Source organism: Mesoplodon bidens (genome assembly GCF_964165515.1).
Source record: "Mesoplodon bidens genome assembly, chromosome: 4".
NCBI classification, from domain to species: domain Eukaryota; kingdom Metazoa; phylum Chordata; class Mammalia; order Artiodactyla; family Ziphiidae; genus Mesoplodon; species Mesoplodon bidens.
The window spans coordinates 151364636-151383035 of NC_138160.1; the positions used below are offsets into that span (position 1 = coordinate 151364636).

The window sequence follows — 18400 nt, forward strand, 5'->3', positions numbered from 1 at the left end:
AGGCTGGCTCCCCACTGGGGGAGGGGCGGGGGAGCACGGCCCAAGTGCTCAGACAGACACGCCCTAGGCTGCTCACAGTGCACTATTAGAAGAGCAGAAAATTGGAAGCAACCCCCATGTCCATCCACTGGTGACAGGATAAATAACCACGAAGGGCGTGAGTGACATGCACAGGATGTGGTCAAATGAAGGAAGGCAGACACAAGCTGTTAAAAAGAAAATACTTTTAGGGCTTCCCTGGTGGTGCAGTGGTTGAGAGTCCACCTGCCGATGCAGGGTACGTGGGTTCGTGCCCTGGTCCGGGAAGATCCCACATGCTGCGGAGCGGCTAGGCCCGTGAGCCATGGCCGCTGAGCCTGCACGTCCAGATCCTGTGCTCTGCAACGGAAGAGGCCACAACAGTGAGAGGCCCGCGTACCGCAAAAAAAAAAAAAAAAAAGAAAATACTTTAAAAAATACAGACACCTACCGGGGATAAAACAACAAGCAGCTATGTACCTGCCACTGAAACGAACGCATGTTAGCGTTTTTGTCACATTTGCTTCAGACCTTGTTTAAAAAATGAACTTGGCGGTTTGCTTTTCCCTCCTCCCCGTTCACTTCCTTCCTCCCACCCCAGGGCAAACGGTGGGACAAAAACGGGTATGTGCACACTTTCCTGAATTTACTCCTAACGTGGGTTCAGGCATACTCAATACACAGAATATAGTTTTGACTCTTTTTTTCATTGTGGTAAAATACACGTAACATACAAGTTATCGTTGTACCCTTTTAAAATGCACAGCTTGGTGGCATTAAGCACATTCACATTGCTGTGCAACCATCCCCACCATCATCTCCAGAACTTTCTCATCTTCCCAAACTGAAACTTGCGATATTTGACTCCCCAGCCCCTCCCCCAGCCCCTGGCCCCCACCATCTACTTCCTGCCTCTGTGGATGTGACTCCTCCAGGGAGCCCCTGTGAGCAGAATCAGACAGTATTTGTCCTTTTTCATCTAGCTTATTTCACTGAGCATCGTGTTTTCAAGGTCCATCCACGTTGTAGCGAGTGTCAGTGCTTCACCACTTTTCATGGCTGAGTGATGCTCCCGTGCGTGGAGGGACCACATAGCGTTTATTCATCATCCGTTGATAGACACTTTGGTTGTTTCTACCCTTTGGCTATTGTGCATAATACTGCTAAGAACATGGATGTACAAATAAATGCCCATTTGGTCCCTTTTACTTTAAAACATAACTACATGTAACACTGTATATGCAGAAAACATACAGCCACATGGACATTGCCTGGTAGAGGAGAGACCTGGGCAGAGGGTAGGCATCATGGGGACCTTGTTCTGTCATAGCTGCCATGTGACTTGTAATTATGTCATGTACTTATTACTTATTCTTGTCCATCCCCCCAGTAGGCTATGAGCTCCAGAGGACTCAGGGCTGGGGCCCCTGAGGTGAGGAATTCAGTATGTGCTGAATAAATGGGTGAGTTTCACTTCCCAGGAAAGAGCTGTGGGCTGCTCTGTAAGGGGGGCTGGCAAGCTTTCTGCTCAGGGCCACACAGTAAATATGTTTGGCTTTGCCAACCTTCAGGTCTCTGTGGCAATGAGTCTGTGCTGTTGTAATTGGAAAGTGCCAGAGTCCATATGTAAACAAGTGGTCCTGACTATAAACTTTATTTACAGACATGCCAGTATGACTGTTGTATAATTTTCACATGTCTCGATATAGTCTTTTGATTTTTTTCAACCATTTAAAAATGTAAAAAGCAGGACTTCCCTGGTGGCCCAGTGGTTAAGACTTCCTGCTTCCCCTGCAGGAGACATAGGTTCAATCCCTGGTCAGGGAACTAAGATCCCACAAGCCTCGCAGCATGGCCAAAAAATAAATAAATAAATAAAAATGTAAAAAACATTCTTAGCTCACAGGCTGTATCAAAACCACAGAAGGGGAATGTGACCTGCAGGCCAGAGTTTGCCAACTCTATAATGTTAGAATGTTTTGATCAACTGTGTCCCTTTTCTAATCAGAAAATAAATATTTTCCTTCTTTTAAAACATCTTTTAAGACTGTGGTCTGGAGTCAGGCACACCCCTGTTCCCATCCCCTCTGCCACTGATTTGCTGTGTGTCCTTGAGAAAGCCACCTTCCCTCTCTGAGTCCGGGTCTGCAAACTGCAGATAACAGCAGCACACGCGCGCTAGACTCTCTTGAGAAAAATGGACACAATGAATAACCACGTGTCGGTAACTCATTTGAAGACATCAGCTGGGCAAGAGTGGTCACTCCATTGAGAGAAGAGGACCCCAGCCAAGGCTGGAACAGAGACCCCTTGGCTGAGTCGCCATCCAGATTGCGCCATGCCCTCAGCAACTCTTGGGGATAGAGTCCAGGCTGCATGTAGGCAACCACTGGGAGGTGGCAGCTTGGCCAGACACGGGCGGTTCCTTATCTCCTGGGCACCAAAGCTGCAGGAAAGGATCCTAGTTGACCACCGCCTCAGCTTCCTCTTAGTGTCTGTATGGGCAGTAGCCTCTGAGACTGACCCCTACTTCTTGATATTCATAGCCTCCTGGGATTCCCTACCCTTGTGTACCTGGCTTCTAACCTGTAGGATACGGCCAGGGTGAGGGGATGTCCTTCTGTGATCAGATGACAAATGGTTCTGACTTCCGTCTTGCTAGAAGCAAGTTGTCACTTCAGGGAGGCCCGCATGGCCAGGGACTGAATGGAGTCAACAGCCAGTGAACAAGCCTGGAAGCGGACGCCTTCCCCAGCTCTGGGCGACACCTTGACAGCCACCTTGCCAGAGGTTGTGAAACACAGGACCTGGCTAGGCTAAGCTGCACCTGGATTCCTGACCCACCGAAAAATGATAAACATGTGTTGCTTTAAGTGGCTGCATTTGGGGCAATTTGTTACATAGCAGTAGCTAATGAATACAGCCTGCCTTCTGTCTCGGGCCGGGCATTCCAGGGCATTGCTTGAGTTGGGTGACAGTAGTGAGTGCCACCTGTTTACATGGGTGGCCCAAGGATGCTGGCATAAGGATGCCTGCAAAGCCCCCGCCACAGTAACCAGGACAGCTGTAAGGAAACTTGACAACACGAATTCACATGGGCTCACGAATTCAGCGTGAGCCCAGCCCTGGTGCCTGGTGACATCTACTCATCCTGCCTCCACCTGAGGGTCTCATGGAATCCGTGCTGTCCCATCCAGACCACATTAGACCCAATGTGCCCTCAGGAGTCATCAAGCATTTTGTGTGCCAGGCGGGTCGGACAGACAATATAACCATGAAGAAATACCTTCGGTGAGTGAAATACCAAAGAGAGGTACTGAGAGATGAAACAGCTTCAAATGGGCCATACCCAGCCTGGGGGGACCCGGGGGGCCTCCCAGAGGAGGTGTGGGCTCGGGCATGAACCAGAAAAAGAAGGAGACCAGGCCAGGAGAGAGGAGAAGCTGTCCAGGCAGAGGGGAGAGCATGTGCAAAGGCCCAGGGGCAGGAGGGACACAGGAGCTCTGCAGGGTGTGGGAAGGGCCACGGGGAGGACTCTGGAGCCACGTTAAGGCTGTGAGCAGCCATCCAGAGGTGGAAACAGAAGGGCAGGGCTGCCTGGGTTCAAACTCTGTGACCTCAGCCTCTCGGGGCCTCAGTTTCCCCACGTGTTCACTGGGATGTGAAAAACACTTGGCCCAGATGGGGTGTTCCAGTCTCACAGCCGGTGGCCCCCTGTGTGCAGATAGATGGGAAGGGGAAGTCATGTTTCAGAACCTGGAGGAAACCCCAGCTCGCCTTGGGGGCTGGTCTCAGCGTGGCCAGCAGAGGACACAGTGACCCCCAGGGCTGCTGTGGGGCAAGGCTTTAGGGGTGGGCGCTGCAGGGCTGCCCCGCCTGCCGTCCTGGGCTGGAGGGCCCGGGGACCACTGGGGTGGGTATTTCAGTCCCAGCACTGGAGGCCCCTGTGCGCTGAGCCCCTCATCAGGCCCCTGGGGTCTGAGGTGACCTGGGGGGTGAGGTGAGCTCAGGAAAGGAGAGAGGCAGCCCCACACAGGAGTCGGAGTGGGGTTTATCAGGGGTTCCCACACCCCGCCCTCCCGGCCATGAGATTACCCGCTTTGCCTCTGGAGCCTCAGTTTCCCCACCTGTAAAATGAGGACGATAGAACAAACCACTGCAGCGCTTCTGAAGATTAAGTGATAGTATTTATTTATTCTATTTATTTTGGCCGCGCCATGCAGCTTGTGGCATCTTAGATGCCGGACCCGCGCCCTGGGCGGTGAAAGCGCAGCGTCCTAACCACTGGACCGCCAGGGAATTCCCTAAGTGATTTTATATACTTAAGGCACTTCCAACCGTGTCTGGAAAATCCTTAGACCCTCACACCCCGGCAAGGAGGGGGCTATTGACGCGGTGGTGACAGACTAGGAAACCGAGGCAGGAAAGCGACTGGGTGAGGACTCCGAGGGCTCGCTGCTCTGGTGCCGAGTCCGCCCGCCAGGCGCTGGCGGCCCGGGAGGCGGGGGCGTCGTGGGGGTCCGGGAGACAGTGGGGGGCCGCCTTCCCCGCCGCGGCCGCTAGGGGCCGCGCGGGCCGCCGGGCAGTGCGCTCGCGCCCCGCCCCCGCCCCGCCTCCCGTCCGCCCCCTGCCCAGAAGGCCCTGCAAGGACGCGGCCGTTCCCTCCCCAGCTCCCGGGGCGCGCCGTCCAGCCGCAGCATGAGCGCCTCCGCTGCGACCCCTATCTTCGCACCCGGAGAGAACTGCAGCCCCGCGTGGCAGGCGGCGCCCGCGGCTTACGACGCGTCGGACACGCACCTGCAGATCCTGGGCAAGCCGGTGATGGAGCGCTGGGAGACCCCCTACATGCACGCGCTGGCGGCCGCCGCCGCCTCCAGAGGTAGCCCCCGCCGAGCACGCGGTGTCGACCGAGGCTGGGGCCGTTGGGACCCGGCGCCCGCCCGCTCTCCAGCGACGTGGCGGAACCTCTGCGCTCCTCTCTTTCCTCTCCTGGAAAACGGGGCCGCTCGCGAGGGCAGCGGGGTAGTCCTGGGGCGCTGCGGGCGCCCTGAGTACCGGGAGCCCTCTCTTCGGGAGACACCGAGGCCCCGACCCCGGGAAGGGGTCGGGCTGGGTCGGGGGATGGGTTCTCAGACGCGGAACTCAGCCGCCCGGACCCCGCCCGAGGTCGAAGACAGGGGAGGGGCGGCCTGGCGAGGTGCTGCCCAGGCCCACGTGGGTAATGTTCCTGCCCAGGAGTCGCGGGAGGCCCTGCCCTGGCTAAGAATAGCTCTGGTAAAGCTGAGGCCTGGAGACAACTGTCGGGGGTGGCCCTGCACCTGGTGTCAGAGCCCGCGGGGTGCCGAGGGCTCCCCCCACGACCCCCAGAGGCCGGGCGCCCACCTCTGGGCCTCTGTGTTCCCACCTGGCAAATGGGCACAGCCAGTGTCCCTGCACGGTTAGGGCGTTTCTCCCCTCCTCTTTGACCCAAAGGGGCTCGACCCCCGCCCCTCACTGTTCCAGGCCTGGGCCTTGAATCCTGGTCCTTCCTTGCCCTTACTTTGTAGACTTGTTTGTTGGGGGGGCAGGGGACGCTACCCAAATCAGGAGATAAGCGCCCTCAGTGCAAACAGCATGGGCCAGGGCTCAAAGTGCAGGGTCTGCCCTGCCCCGTAGTCCAGCCCAGAAGCCGCTGTCCATGGCCTCCCCGGCAGGCCACCCTCTCTGGCTACTGGCCCCGGGCCCACGCTGTTCCCTTTCAGGGCTGCTGTGTTCTGTCCCACCCCCCACCTTTGCTCTGCCAACCGGTCGCTCCTAGTGGCAGTCGTTTCTCTCTGCCAAGGCCCTGCCCCCGCACCCCCTCCTCCAAGCAGCCTCCCCAGCCCCACCCAGTGTGTAAGGCGTGGGCTCTCTGTCTGCCCAGGGGGCCGGGTGTTGGAGGTGGGCTTTGGCATGGCCATCGCAGCTACGAAGGTGCAGGAGGCCCCCATCGACGAGCACTGGATCATCGAGTGCAATGAGGGCGTCTTCCAGCGGCTCCAAGACTGGGCCCCGCGGCAGCCGCACAAGGTGCCCGCCTCTGCCCGAGGTCCCGCTCCTCACGCTCCTTAGGGGGAAGGCCCTGCCCTCGGAGTGGGTTGGGGACCTGGGGTGGCCGCAGACATGGGGGAGGTGGTCTTCTCTCTTGGGAGTTCCTCTGCCCCCTCCCTTGCAACAGGTGGAGAAGTCCTGGGCCCCCTTTGACCCCCAGCCTTCTCTTTCTTTCTCCCCTGTGCCAAGGTGGTTCCCTTGAAAGGCCTGTGGGAGGAGGTGGCGCCCACCCTGCCAGACAGTCACTTCGATGGTGAGGGGCTCTGGGCACTGGGTGGGGGGCCTCTGCCTGGATTGCCAGCCCCTCCTTTGCCCGCTTCTGAAGCACACATGCCTTGATGTGTCACTGGGGTGGCAGAGCCCGGGGGGCAGGCATGGACACACATACAGGAGCCTGGCACTCAGGTGCGTGGACACCTCAAGAACGACCGGATGGGACACAATTCGTAGGGGCAGCTGCAGCATAGCGAACTCTGGGTTCCCGGCCGCCTCAACTTGCAGCTAGCATCCTGACCACGTGGCTTCTGTCCTCTCGAGCAGGGATCCTGTACGACACATACCCGCTGTCTGAGGAGACCTGGCACACGCACCAGTTCAACTTCATTCGGGTAGGATCGCTTGTGGTGGGACGGGGTCTGCCAGCCCTAAGGTGGGGGTCAGCCCAGTGGGCGCGCCTGCCCTCCACACAGGAGGCACCTCTCCTGCCGTCCCCCTGACCTGGTGGGAGGCCCGCTGGGAACGCCTGTGCCCATCCCCACCCTCTCCTGACCGCTGTCCCCCCCGACCCCGGCCAGGACCACGCCTTCCGCCTGCTGAAGCCGGGGGGCGTCCTGACCTACTGCAACCTCACCTCCTGGGGGGAGCTGATGAAGTCCAAGTACTCGGACCTCACCACCATGTTCGAGGTGCCGCAGCCTGGGCGCTCCCTGCCCCGCCCCACGCCCCACCCCCGGCAGCGACTTTGGGTGGGGAGGCAGCTGGGGTCACCTGAGACCTGGGGAGGGTCCCTTGCCTCTGGCCCTGGGGGCTCATCTCTTGGGTGGACTCTGAGCTTCCACTTGTAAATTAGGAGAGGTTTCTCCCTAGCTCAAGGACCTTAGATGGCTCCCCAGTGCCCTCAGGATACAGGGATTCAGCCCAAGGTCCCCAGCAGCATCCCCTCACTCTGCCCTCGTCCACCCAGGGTGCATCTTTATGCGTCTAGCCACCCCTTGTCTTGGGCCTTTGCCCACTCGGTTCCCTCTGCCTGCGAGGACGTGCGGGTGAGCAGCCTGGTGATACCCCATGACAGCCAGGAAGCTGTGTATGGACACCTGGAGATTCCCACCCAGACCTGGGCTTCAGCATTTTCTTAGCAGCCCCGCCCAGCCCCAAGGGCCTTGGCACTTGTAGGGGTGGCTGGCAGGGTGTCTCTTGAGGCCCCAGGGCCCTGGAGGTGACTCGGCACCTCCCTCTGGCCAGGAGACACAGGTGCCAGCCCTGCTGGAAGTGGGCTTCCGGCCAGAGAACATCCACACACGGGTCATGGAGCTGGTCCCACCAGCCGACTGCCGCTATTACGCCTTCCCGCAGATGATCACGCCTCTGGTCACCAAGCACTGAGCCCACTGGGCCCACCGGCTCAGCTGCCCATGCCACACTGGGGGCTCTGGGCTTCAGGAACCCCTAACCCCCAGACCCCTACTGAGCGCCTTCGTGGCCGGGAGTGCAGGCTCTGGCCCCTTGGCCCTGGTCCAGACCCACACCAGCCACATGACATCAGCAAGCTTCCCTAACCTTCTCTGCAAGGGGACGACCACTACTTTCCTACCATGGTCCTGAGAATGAAATAAACACTAACACTGGGTTTAGCCAATCAGCCTGAGGACACAAACGTGTGCTTGCTTTACTCTTCCTGCCCCTCCAAAAAAAAGTGAAAGGAAAGAAACCTGTTAAATTGACCACCGAGACAGTGGCTATACCAAAGTTTCTGATCCTGCCTCTGACCCCCCTGCCATGCCCACTGAAGACACTGCCAATTTGTCACCCATGGCCCCTCCCGCTCTCCCTCTGGTGGGCAGCTGGGGTCCCCAGAGGAGGTGGAACTAGATCAGGACCTCATAGCAGGTGGCAGCCCCAAGGCCCAGACCCTCTGGTCCCACCCCGTCAGGCTGCACCACGATGCCTCGCTCTGAGTCGACGCCCCTCCAGCCCCAGCACAGGGGCACCCTGGCTCCGTCCGCCCTGGGCCCTGGTGCCCAGCTGGTCGCCGTGGTGTCGTCTGCTTCACCCTGACCCGCTCTTGGATGCGTCCACTCCCCTCCTTCATGGGTGGGGCCTCCCACTGGGCCACGCTGGACCCGGCTGTCCACTCCAGGGGCCTCGGCATCTCCATGCACAAGAGACAGGCCTGACCCCGCCAAGCAGCACTCGCTCTGCCCACCTCCCAGGCCCCCACCCCGGCCCCCACACCACATGGAGCAGGGGCAGTCAGGCAGGTTTATCGGGTTTATTGACCACCACTGCAGTAACAGCGCAGACGCTGCAGGGCGGCCAGGCGGCGGCACTACCTGCGGTACCAGATCTGGAGCCTCTTCTCACGCTTGATCTTCTTCTGCAGCTGCAGGATGCCATAGAGCAGGGCCTCGGCCGTGGGCGGGCAGCCTGGGGGCGGTGACTCCTCAGTCTTCCTGCCCTTCCCCCTCCCCTCCGGGTGGAGGCAACCAGGCCACTTCCCAGGGTGGAGAGGCGCAGGACAGGCCTCTGCCCCAGCAGCCCGTTAGGTCTGCACCAAGAGAGCTGGGGGGCTTGGCCCACCACGGGAAAGGAGCCAGAGGGGGGCATGGTGGGCAGCTGCTGACCCCAGGGCTGACCTCCCAGCCAGGATGAGGGAGGCCTGGGCTACCCCTCCCAGGCCGAGCTGCCCTGGCCCTCCCGCCACATGACCCGGCTCAGGACCCGGGAGGACAATGTGGGCTGCCTGCCAACCCCCAGGCCACGCCAGCGTCTGGTGAGGACCCTTGGAAAGGAATGGGGGCAGACTCTTCAGACTAGGAGACCCTCCAGAGACAGTGGGGGAGAAAGGCTGCGGTGTCACTCTTATTCTTGGACCCAAATCTGCTTATTCTTAAAAGGGGGCGAGCTGTCTCAGGGCTGTGGGGATTCTGTGAATCGGGTGAGGGCCGCATGGGCACCACCTGGGGGCTCACCTGGGACGTAGATGTCCACGGGCACAATACGGTCGCAGCCCCGCACCACAGAATAGGAGTAGTGGTAGTAGCCGCCTCCGTTGGCGCAGCTGGTGGGGAGGGGAGCGCCAGTCGTGAGAGCCTCTCCAGCGACCCCGGCCTCCGTCCCTCCTCGCAGCCCCCCAACCCGCACCCCTTTCCAACCTCAAGCAGGTGCCAGGCGGTCAGGAAAGGGCAAAACTGGGACACAAGTCACAAGAAAGACAGCGGCCACCTGAGACCTTCTGTGGGACCGGGCAGGACAGAAACAAACGGTGGGACTGTGAACAGACGCTCAGTGAGAGAAGCCGGACGTGAAAGGACACAGCGTGTGATTCCATTGATGGGAAACGTCCAGAACAGGCCAGTCCACAGACAGAGAGTGGGTTCCTGGTTGTCAGGGGCTGGGGGAGGGGGTGGGGAGTGACTGCTGATGGGGACAGGGCTTCTATTGGGGTGATGGAATGCTCTGGAATTAGATAGAGGTGATGATTACACAACACTAAGAATGCACTAAAATCCACAAAATTGTACGTTTTGAAAGGGTGAACTTTGTAGTATGTGAATTCTACCTCAACCAAAAAAGTCAGGTGACTAAATGGCTTTTAATGATATGGAGAAATGAGGTGCTGGCTAGACGGTGAGGAGGCTGCAACGCCCCCCCGAGCAGGACGTCCTTCCTGTGGTCATAACACAGAGAAACAGAACGAAACTGGACAGGCTGTTGGGGTGGGGGAGTGACTATAACAGGACAGAAGGGGACGTTCTGGACAACCCCGATCAGAAAGCAGCACAGAAGCGAGACTGGAAGAGACAAGCCAGCATGTGTCACCGGTGTGTCTGTTGCTGGAGTCCCCGCCCCGCTGGGCACTCACCTCCCCATAGACACGACGTAGCGAGGTTCTGGCATCTGGTCATAGACCTGGAAGAGACGGGGGTCTGCGTGCAGCTCAAGCCTGGGGGCGGGGCGGGGGGGCTGGGAGGAGGGGGAGGGGAGGGGGAAGGGAGGGTGGGGTTGACGGTGGGGCCCACCTTGCGGAGCGCGGGGGCCATCTTGTTGGTGAGTGTCCCAGCCACGATCATCACGTCGGACTGGCGGGGGCTGGCGCGGAAGACCACACCGAAGCGGTCCATGTCGTAGCGGGGCGCTGCCATGTGCATCATCTCCACGGCGCAGCAGGCCAGGCCAAAGGTCATGGGCCACAGGGAGCTCTGCAGGGCGGGGCAGTCGGCCCGTGAGTGGACAAGTGGCCCACCGTGTTTAAAGAAATTGGACGATTTCACATAGAAAAATCTGTTTCTAGCCTTTTCTGGGCCCTGCCCACAGCAAACCATGTGACCTCCAGACCCCGAAGGCCGCCCTGGACACTGGTCATCGGCCTGAGCCTGATGCCCCAGCCCAGGACTGTGTGACAGGAGGGCCAATTGAGTTAGGCCTGTGGGTCTACACTTCCAGCAGCCACATTACCAAAAAGAAAAACAGACAAAAATAAAACTAAGTGTGGGCTTCCCTGGTGGCGCAGTGGTTGAGAGTCCGCCTGCCGATGCAGGGAACACGGGTTCGTGCCCCGGTCCGGTCTGGGAAGATCCCACAGGCTGCGGAGTGGCTAGGCCCGTGAGCCATGGCCGCTAAGCCTGTGCGTCCGGAGCCTGTGCTCCGCAAGGGGAGGCCACAGCAGCAGTGAGGCGCCCGCGTACCGCACAAAAAATAAATAAATAAATAAATAAATAAAACCAAGTGTGATTAGCTTTAATAATACAGTCCATATAACCCAGCATATCCTAAATCCCAGCCTCCAACATGGGCACTTGCTGCTCTGAGTGCCCAGTGGCCACACACAGCACAGATCTAGACCCTGGGGCTCAGCACCCTGGAGGGTCTTGTTCCCAACACTGCCTGGACTCAAAGTGCCAATTCCTCCAGGAAGCCCTCCTGGATGCCCTCTGACTTCCCTCCATCCTTTGGTGCCCGATATCGCCCCTGCCCCCACCCCCACCCCAAAGCTGTTCTCCACCAGAGCTTTCTCTGCTTGTCTGTGTCCAGTCTGGGATCTGGCCAAGGTCCCTGCTGCCCTGTGGATGTCCCAATTCAGGTGACAGGGCTCGGGTCACACAGCAGGCAAGGGCTGCCCAACACAGCAGGGCCATGACTCCACAGCGCACGGCCACAGCGACCATCGCCGCCCTGGAGCTGTGGGCCTGGAGGGACACTCGCTGTGGACTCGCTGGTCGCACACAGACACCAAGACAGCACCAGCCCGCCCGTCAATGGGGGACTGTTACCCAGCCGGGCGCCCCAAGAGCACTGAAAGGAACCACTGTCCTGGGACAAAGGACACATGTCCGGGGGAGACACGGACAAGCACGTGAGCACGCAGACTGACCCACGGCCTATGTGGGGGTGGGGTGGGGGATTAGGATATTTGCTGGGAAGGAGCTATTATTTCCATCATGTATTTCCAGTTAAAAACGTGGGTTTTATGTTAAGAGAGAAAAGAGAGGAATGAACAGAAGATGGAAGAAGAAGAACAGGAGGGAGGTGGCTCATCTTCTCTGGGGGCCGATGCGGGGGGCAGGGAGCACCGAGGGAAGTCAGGCCAGGAACTGCTGGGGGCAGGCAGGGGTCCTGAGACAGAATCAAAGCCACAGGTCCCCACACGGAGGGGCCCTGGGGGAGTCCGGCCCACTCCATAGCCACGGGAGTGTGGCTGAACAGCCAGAGGGGGCCCCACAGACGCAGAAGGGGAGGGGCTCACCCGGCGGGCCCAGTTAATGAGGTCGTCCAGCTTGGCCACCACATACTCGCCCCGGCTGCTGGGAAGGGCGGCGGGTTTGGGGACCACGGCTCCGGCCTGGGACACAGCGGGGTGGGTGCTGGGCATGGGACACAAAGCAAGGGGAGGCGTCAGCCAGGCAGGTATCCCCGGCCGGGCCTAGCCCAGAGCAGCCTCTCAGAGGGCAGGACAAAGCCGTGGTCACGGTGGGTCCCCAGAGCAGCACTGGGAGTAGCCGTGAGGCCAGGTCTGCAGCAGCACTGTGCCCTGGCCTGGGGCAGGACATGCCTGCCCAACACCAGAGTGAAAGATGGTGTGGACAGGCCTCTACCGCCTCACTGAGGCTCAGCAGGACCCTGTCCTCTCAGGAGCTGTTTCCTCGTCTGGAAAACAGACTCAGCTGACATACTCTTTAGCAAGGGCCCTCCTGGTCTGGAGTTGTGCAGCCATTGGCCTGGGCGCACAGGACCAGGCTGGACAGGACTCTGAGGGCAGGGACCCCCTCACATACCCCGCTGGGTGGTGGGAGTGCCCCGGAGTTGCCACGGGCTGCTGCTGTGCTGGGGTGGGGGGATGGGGGGACTTCAGGGTTTGTGGGCTCCCGGGAAGGACGACCTCACCTGCTCGGGCTGTCAGCAGCCGAGGTCGGATGGACCCCGCGCACCTGCAGAGCTGCGCCCACGCCGGAGCTGCGGGGAGACAGACCGCCCATGACTAGGAGCCCAGGGCGCCCCAACACGCTGTGACAGGGTTACCCTGGGGCCAGGATGGGGAAACTGACCAGGGGGTCTAACCCAGCCCACCGCCGGTTTTCGTAAATAAAGTTTTATTGACACATAACCACACCTATTCACCTCCTTGGTGTCTGGGACTGTTTTTACAGAGGGAGAGCCAAAAACGTTTACCATTTGGCCCTTTACAGAAAAAAAAAATCTGCTGATCCCTGGTCTAGAGAGTGCCTGGTTTTCATTTGATACTTCCCTCATTTTCCCCGTCTTCCCTTTGCTTTGCAGTGAGTGTGTATTTTATCCGTAGGAAAAAGGCTTTATCAAAACAAACTCAGGGGCTTCCCTGGTGGCACAGTGGCTGAGAGTCCGCCTGCCGATGCAGGGGACATGGGTTCGTTCCCCAGTCTGGGAGGATCCCACATGCCGTGGAGCGGCTGGGCCCGTGTGCCATGGCCGCTGAGCTTGCGCGTCCGGAGCCTGTGCTCCACAGCGGGAGAGGCCACAACAGTGAGAGGCCCGCATACCACAAAAAAAAAAACAAAAAAAAACAAAAAAAACCAAACTCAGCCCAAATCCGAGGGCCTGGCAGCCACCTGCCTTCCTGTCCCAAGGAGGCCTACACGGGGCTGCCATCAGAACAAACATGCTGAATGCCTTTCGTGCGCCACATAGCGACTGGGCTCTGAGGGTACTAGGGCAGGCAGACGTGGGGCTGGATGCCAGGCGGCCCCTGGCCTGGTGCTGATGGAGGGCCCGCCCGGACCTGAGGCCCCCTGAAAGCCCCCTCTGAGCCCCTCCCTGCCAGGGCCTCACTGCGGGGTGTCAGGATCAGAGATGCAGACACGCAGGCAGGAAGGCAGGCAGGCAGGCAGGCACTCACCGAAGAGCAAGGATCCCACGGAGCAGGCCGGGAGCTGCAGAAAGAACCACAGGGTGGGGGCAGTGAGTTGTGGCAGCACCAGAGGCCACAAACGGCCCAGAGGGTCCAGCCTCCAGGTGTTTGCCCGTCAGGCCCCCCACGTGGTGCACCCGCCCTCTCACCCTCAGTCTATCTACATTCCATTTAACAAACAATTGATAAAGAGCAATCTTTCAGAGGAATTCCCTGGTGGTCCAGTGGTTAGGACTGCACGCTTCCACTGCAGAGGGCCTGGGTTCGATCCCTGGTCGGGGAGCTAAGATCCCGCAAACCGCAAGGTGTAGCCAAAAAAAAAAAAAAAAAAAAAAAACCCACAACAGTGATCTTTCAGAATGTGAACCAGACAGTGTCACTCCCCTGCTTCCAACCCCACACTCCATGTCAGAGCCACCTTCCCTTTCCTCAGGAATGTCAGTGTCCCTCCTGTCTCAGAGCCTTTGCACTTGCTGTCCCCTCTGCCTGGAGCACCCCTCTCATGGGGCAGCTTTCAGCTCAAATGCCTGGGTCTACACTAGCTCCCCAGGCCCTCTAGATCCTGTCACCCTGTTCTATCTCTATCCACATGTCCTCCTGGCGCCTGCCTCCCCCTGATGCTAGGGCTTCCCTGGGTTCCCCAGTGTCTGTCTCGGCCTTGGCTCAGCCTGACAGGCATGAGTCAAGTCAAGAAACCCATAGACATCAGCGAGGCTCCAAGCCCTGGGCTGGGAGTTCCGGGGTTTCAGAGGCTGGGCAAGGAGTCCAGGTTAATAGCCCAGCCCCGGACTCTTGTGCAAGCTGCCCCTCTCTGAGCCTCAGCTCCCCCAACTGAAAATGTAGGGCTTTGGGTAATCTCACAGCACAGTAAATGCCCTTCACCTCCAAGGTGAGGGTATTCCAGCCTCTGGACCAGACATTCTTAGCAAGAGGCCGCTGGTGAGGATTCAGCAGACTGGTGAGCTTGCACGGGAAAGAAAAATACCCTCTTTAGTGTCACCAACGTCTTACTGAAAATTGGCCTTTCCTTAAAATCTGAGTGTAGCCAAAACCACAGCAGTATTAGCGAGACCGAGGCTTTTCACCAACAGAAATGACAGTGGTTTCCTAACCCCGACATAGAGGCTGCAGCCAACTGTGTGTAAAGGAACGTGTCCACTTCTCACTCCTTCAAAGTCACAGCAGTAGGCAGATCCGCCACTAAACCTTGGCTTTCCAGGCATGAATAATGAAGCACCCGGACTGCGAACTGACCCCCGGTTCCCAAACAGTATGCTGGCAACTGTATAACCGCTTTCCTTTGCAACCCTGTGAATTCATCCTATGCGTTTAATCGCTAATCGGAGGGAAGGTCCCCAGAGCAGCCAGGGTTTGGACGCCTTCTCTGGGGGTGACCGTCCCCTTCCCGGGGTGGCAGGGTGCCCCGGGGTCGCGTCCCTGCCCGGCCAGGCCGCGTGACCACCAGCGGTTCCAGCCGCTCTCTGGGCCTCTGTTTCCTCGGATGTCGGGGCTGCTGCCCCCTCTCCGCCTCCTCCCGGAAACTTCAAGGGCAGCATCCCGGGCCGAGCCTGGGTCCCTCCGGCTCCCGCCCCAGCCCCCTCCCGACGCTGGGAGCCTGCGTCGCCCTCGGCCTCCGCTTCCAAGCGGCCGGGCGGAAAGGCGCCCGGAGCGACCCAAGCCCCGACCCCGCCGCCCCGACCTGCTCACCCGCCAGCGCCGCCATCTTGGCCTCGGCCTTCAGACAACCTCTATGGTCCGTCCTCTTCAGAGCTCCGGGTCCCCGGGGCCGTCGGCCAAAGTGCCTCGGCTAGTGCTCGGAAAACGGAACTCGGGCGGGGACGTTCCGCCTCTGTGGAATCCCCCCCACCGCGCGCCGCCGGACGCCCCACGCGGGACAGAAGGATACGGAAGTGCGCGGGGAGGGTCGTAGCAAAAGAAGGCGAGCCGTCCCCTCTCTTCTTACTCGGGGAAGGAAAAGCACAAGGTCGTCCCTGGGTGGGCTCGAACCACCAACCTTTCGGTTAACAGCCGAACGCGCTAACCGATTGCGCCACAGAGACGGTGCTGAAGCGTGCTTCCAGGCGCGACCCTACGAGGCATGCGCGGCCCGCAGGGGCGGCCCGAGCTGCGCCTGCACGCGAGCGGCTCAGCGTGGTGCGGAGTCGGGGGCGGGGGCAACCCCCTGCTGCGCAGCCGAAATAGCTCAGTTGGGAGAGCGTTAGACTGAAGATCTAAAGGTCCCTGGTTCGATCCCGGGTTTCGGCAGACATTTTTGCGCGAACAGCGTTCTGTTTTGCTCCAAGTTGATCCAGCTTTTCCCAGCACTTTTACCCAGAATGTGTCGATTTTGACCTTTCCTCCCCAGAATACTCTCCATTCTTCAGATGAGGAGCTGGGCTGCTGGCTCATGCCAACGCGGCGGGAGGGCTTAGAATAAGGCCTCATCCCCACCCACCCCGGTCCACCCCCAAAACTATGATCCCAGCCCAAATGACCCCCTTCCCCACTCCCATTTACAATATTTTTCAAGTGGCAGGATTAGAACGAATGTAATTGTCAAAAGGAACACTACTGAATACCAAAAGCGCCAAAAGGGAGTTTGCAGAGACACCTGCTTGGATGTCGTTTAATTGTGACAGTCCTGCTGGGTACCTCTTCTGCCCATTTTACAATACATATGGGGAAACTGAGGTTCCCCCGTGCCCAACGGGGGGACACAGGTGAGGAGCAGGGCTGGCTCCTGGCGAGGGAGGACCACCCCAGGTGTGTACTGGAGCCCGAATGCGCGGTCCCGGGAAGGGGAGGCGGGGCGCCGGTTGGTGTCACCATCCCGGTGGTGACACACAGGAGAAAAGAGCGGGGCTTGGCCGAAGGCCGGGTCTGTTGGGAATCCTACACCTCCTTGCCCTCAGTTCCCACAGCTGGCCAGGCTGTGGAGCTGGAATTTTTTTATTAAAATAAACCTTGTAATTCCAAATAGTTTGATTCAGAGAAAAGTTGCAAACCTAGTACAGAGTTCGCTGTACTCATCATCCAGTCTCTCCTACTGCTAACATTTTACACTGACGTTAACAATTCATGACCCAATGTGTATACATCGCCAACTCATGTCCAGGCATTATTCAGGCTCCTGTCTTCTCCTAACGTTCCTTCTCCTGTGAGCCAGGCACCTGGGAGCCGAGCCCCCAGCCTCACTCGAGCCTTCAGACATCTGACTGCGACCTCCTGAGATGACAGAACAGCAGTCAAGAGAGAATGTTGCTTCCAGACACCAGGGGCCAGTTCACTGCTAAGGCGGGGATGGATAACTAATACAGGAGGGGCAATCAGCTGTCAGGGTGATGGATTGGGTGGGGAAGGGGGGTGGATAGGGGAGGTAAGAGCCTGCATCAGGAAACTGGGACGTCAAGGGAGAGCCCTGAAACGGAGAAGCAGGTCTGATAGGGCAGGGAGTTAACAGAGGGTTCACCGTAATTCCAGGAACACTGAGGGTCAGTGAGGGGGTGAGGGGCAGATGGGTAGGTGGGTAGGAGGTGGTGGGGAGAGGAGGGGGAGCCAGGGCTGGAGGTGGGGAGCAGGACCTGGAAGGGGTGGAGCAGGGGCAGGAGGATGGGGGGAGCAGGGGCTGAGAGGGGAGCCGGGACAGGAAAGCCTGGCTGCATGCGCTGGGGGGGAGGGCCACTGACCACACTGCATAGACGTGCCTGATTTGAGATTCTGTGTGTGCATACCTCATCTTAATCAACTTCCTAGATAAACGACAGACTTAAAGAGGTACTCAGGTGAACACAAGGAAAACTCCCCCTTCCAGGAAGTGGTTTTGTCGATACACTGCTCCTTGCACTGGGGGGTCTGATCGTCCCCTCATGCCATCTGGGCTGGAGCGAGAAAGGTACAGCGACTGTAGGACAAGCATCGCAGGGTCTGGGGTCAGGGGTCTGGCTGAAAAAGGTTCAGGAAGGGTGGCTGTGAGTGGTGGGAGGTGACTGGGGCACGGGCGGACACCCAGGGAGGGGATGGGACACAGGTGGGGAGCAGGGTGGCCGTGCAGAGGTGCAGACTGCTGAGACGCCAGCTGGACGGAGCCCAGATAGCTGAGGGGGGACGCCAGGTGAGGGTGGGTGTAGGGAAGCTGGGGCTGTGGTGGACGGGGGTGCAGGAGGCCACGGGCCGGCCAGTGGGGGCCCCAGCTGCACCCTGTGTTGTGCTGGGTCTCTCTTCTTGATGCAGAAGCAGCCCAGTGCGCCGGCTTCCCGGGGGCCAGGGCCATCTCACTGCCCCTCCTGGAACATTCCTCACTTGGTCGGCAGGTTCTGCCTTCCTAACCACTACCCAGCGCCAATTTGGGGCATCAACAGACGCCCACCCAGCACTGCCTGCCCCAGTGGCCCTGGGACAAAGTTTCAAGACGAACAAAAACATAATACGGTGGGAGTCAGGAGTTGAAGACACCTGCTGGAGCGCAGGACTGGGATGGGGCTGGGCGCCGAGCAGTGGAAGCCTCCAGCACTTCTGGTCAGCACCCGGCACACCTGACAGACACCGGCTCTGCTGGGCTGACGTGGAACCCGCCTCCCCAGCCAGGCTGGGGAAGGAGCCTCCAGAAGCAGCCGTCAGGGACAGCGTGGCCGGCCTGAGTGCCCGAGGTGGGCTGTGCGTGGGGCCCAGGAAAGAACAGGCAGGACTGCAAAACGGCATTTAATTCCAATCTGA

At 59.3% G+C, this 18400-nt stretch overlaps 2 protein-coding genes across 3 annotated transcripts; one reads left to right on the top strand and one right to left on the bottom strand.

The window, feature by feature from the left end:
• Positions 1-4653: 4653 nt before the first annotated feature.
• GAMT (guanidinoacetate N-methyltransferase) lies at positions 4654-7945 on the top strand. Of its 2 annotated transcripts, XM_081230759.1 has the most exons (6): positions 4654-4897; positions 5921-6066; positions 6277-6340; positions 6628-6695; positions 6882-6992; positions 7549-7945. In XM_081230759.1, the coding sequence occupies exons 1-6, from the start codon at positions 4717-4719 to the stop codon at positions 7687-7689; spliced, it is 711 nt and encodes a 236-aa protein (XP_081086885.1). In that variant the 5' UTR covers positions 4654-4716; the 3' UTR covers positions 7690-7945. The 2 variants fall into 2 exon arrangements, with proteins under 2 accessions (XP_081086885.1, XP_081086886.1); XM_081230760.1 differs by lacking the exon at positions 6882-6992.
• A 615-nt stretch (positions 7946-8560) lies between these two features.
• NDUFS7 (NADH:ubiquinone oxidoreductase core subunit S7) lies at positions 8561-15610 on the bottom strand. Its single transcript, XM_081230761.1, has 8 exons — positions 15395-15610; positions 13676-13709; positions 12688-12756; positions 12050-12167; positions 10326-10505; positions 10169-10215; positions 9276-9364; positions 8561-8730 (listed from the first exon to the last, which is right to left on the bottom strand). The coding sequence occupies exons 1-8, from the start codon at positions 15408-15410 to the stop codon at positions 8633-8635; spliced, it is 651 nt and encodes a 216-aa protein (XP_081086887.1). The 5' UTR covers positions 15411-15610; the 3' UTR covers positions 8561-8632.
• Between the last annotated feature and the right edge of the window lie 2790 nt (positions 15611-18400).

Bases quoted from the DNA above. Each gene is read 5' to 3' on its own strand.
- GAMT (XM_081230759.1), top strand. From the start codon at position 4,717: ATGAGCGCCTCCGCTGCGACCCCTATCTTCGCACCCGGAGAGAACTGC. The intron at 4,898-5,920 runs GTAGCCCCCGCC...CTGTCTGCCCAG, and splicing joins GGCCGCCGCCGCCTCCAGAG to GGGGCCGGGTGTTGGAGGTG. The intron at 6,341-6,627 runs GTGAGGGGCTCT...CCTCTCGAGCAG, and splicing joins GCCAGACAGTCACTTCGATG to GGATCCTGTACGACACATAC.
- NDUFS7 (XM_081230761.1), bottom strand. The intron at 9,365-10,168 runs GTGAGTGCCCAG...CCTCCCCACCAG, and splicing joins TACGTCGTGTCTATGGGGAG to CTGCGCCAACGGAGGCGGCT. The intron at 8,731-9,275 runs GTGAGCCCCCAG...CACCGCCCCCAG, and splicing joins CGTGGACATCTACGTCCCAG to GCTGCCCGCCCACGGCCGAG.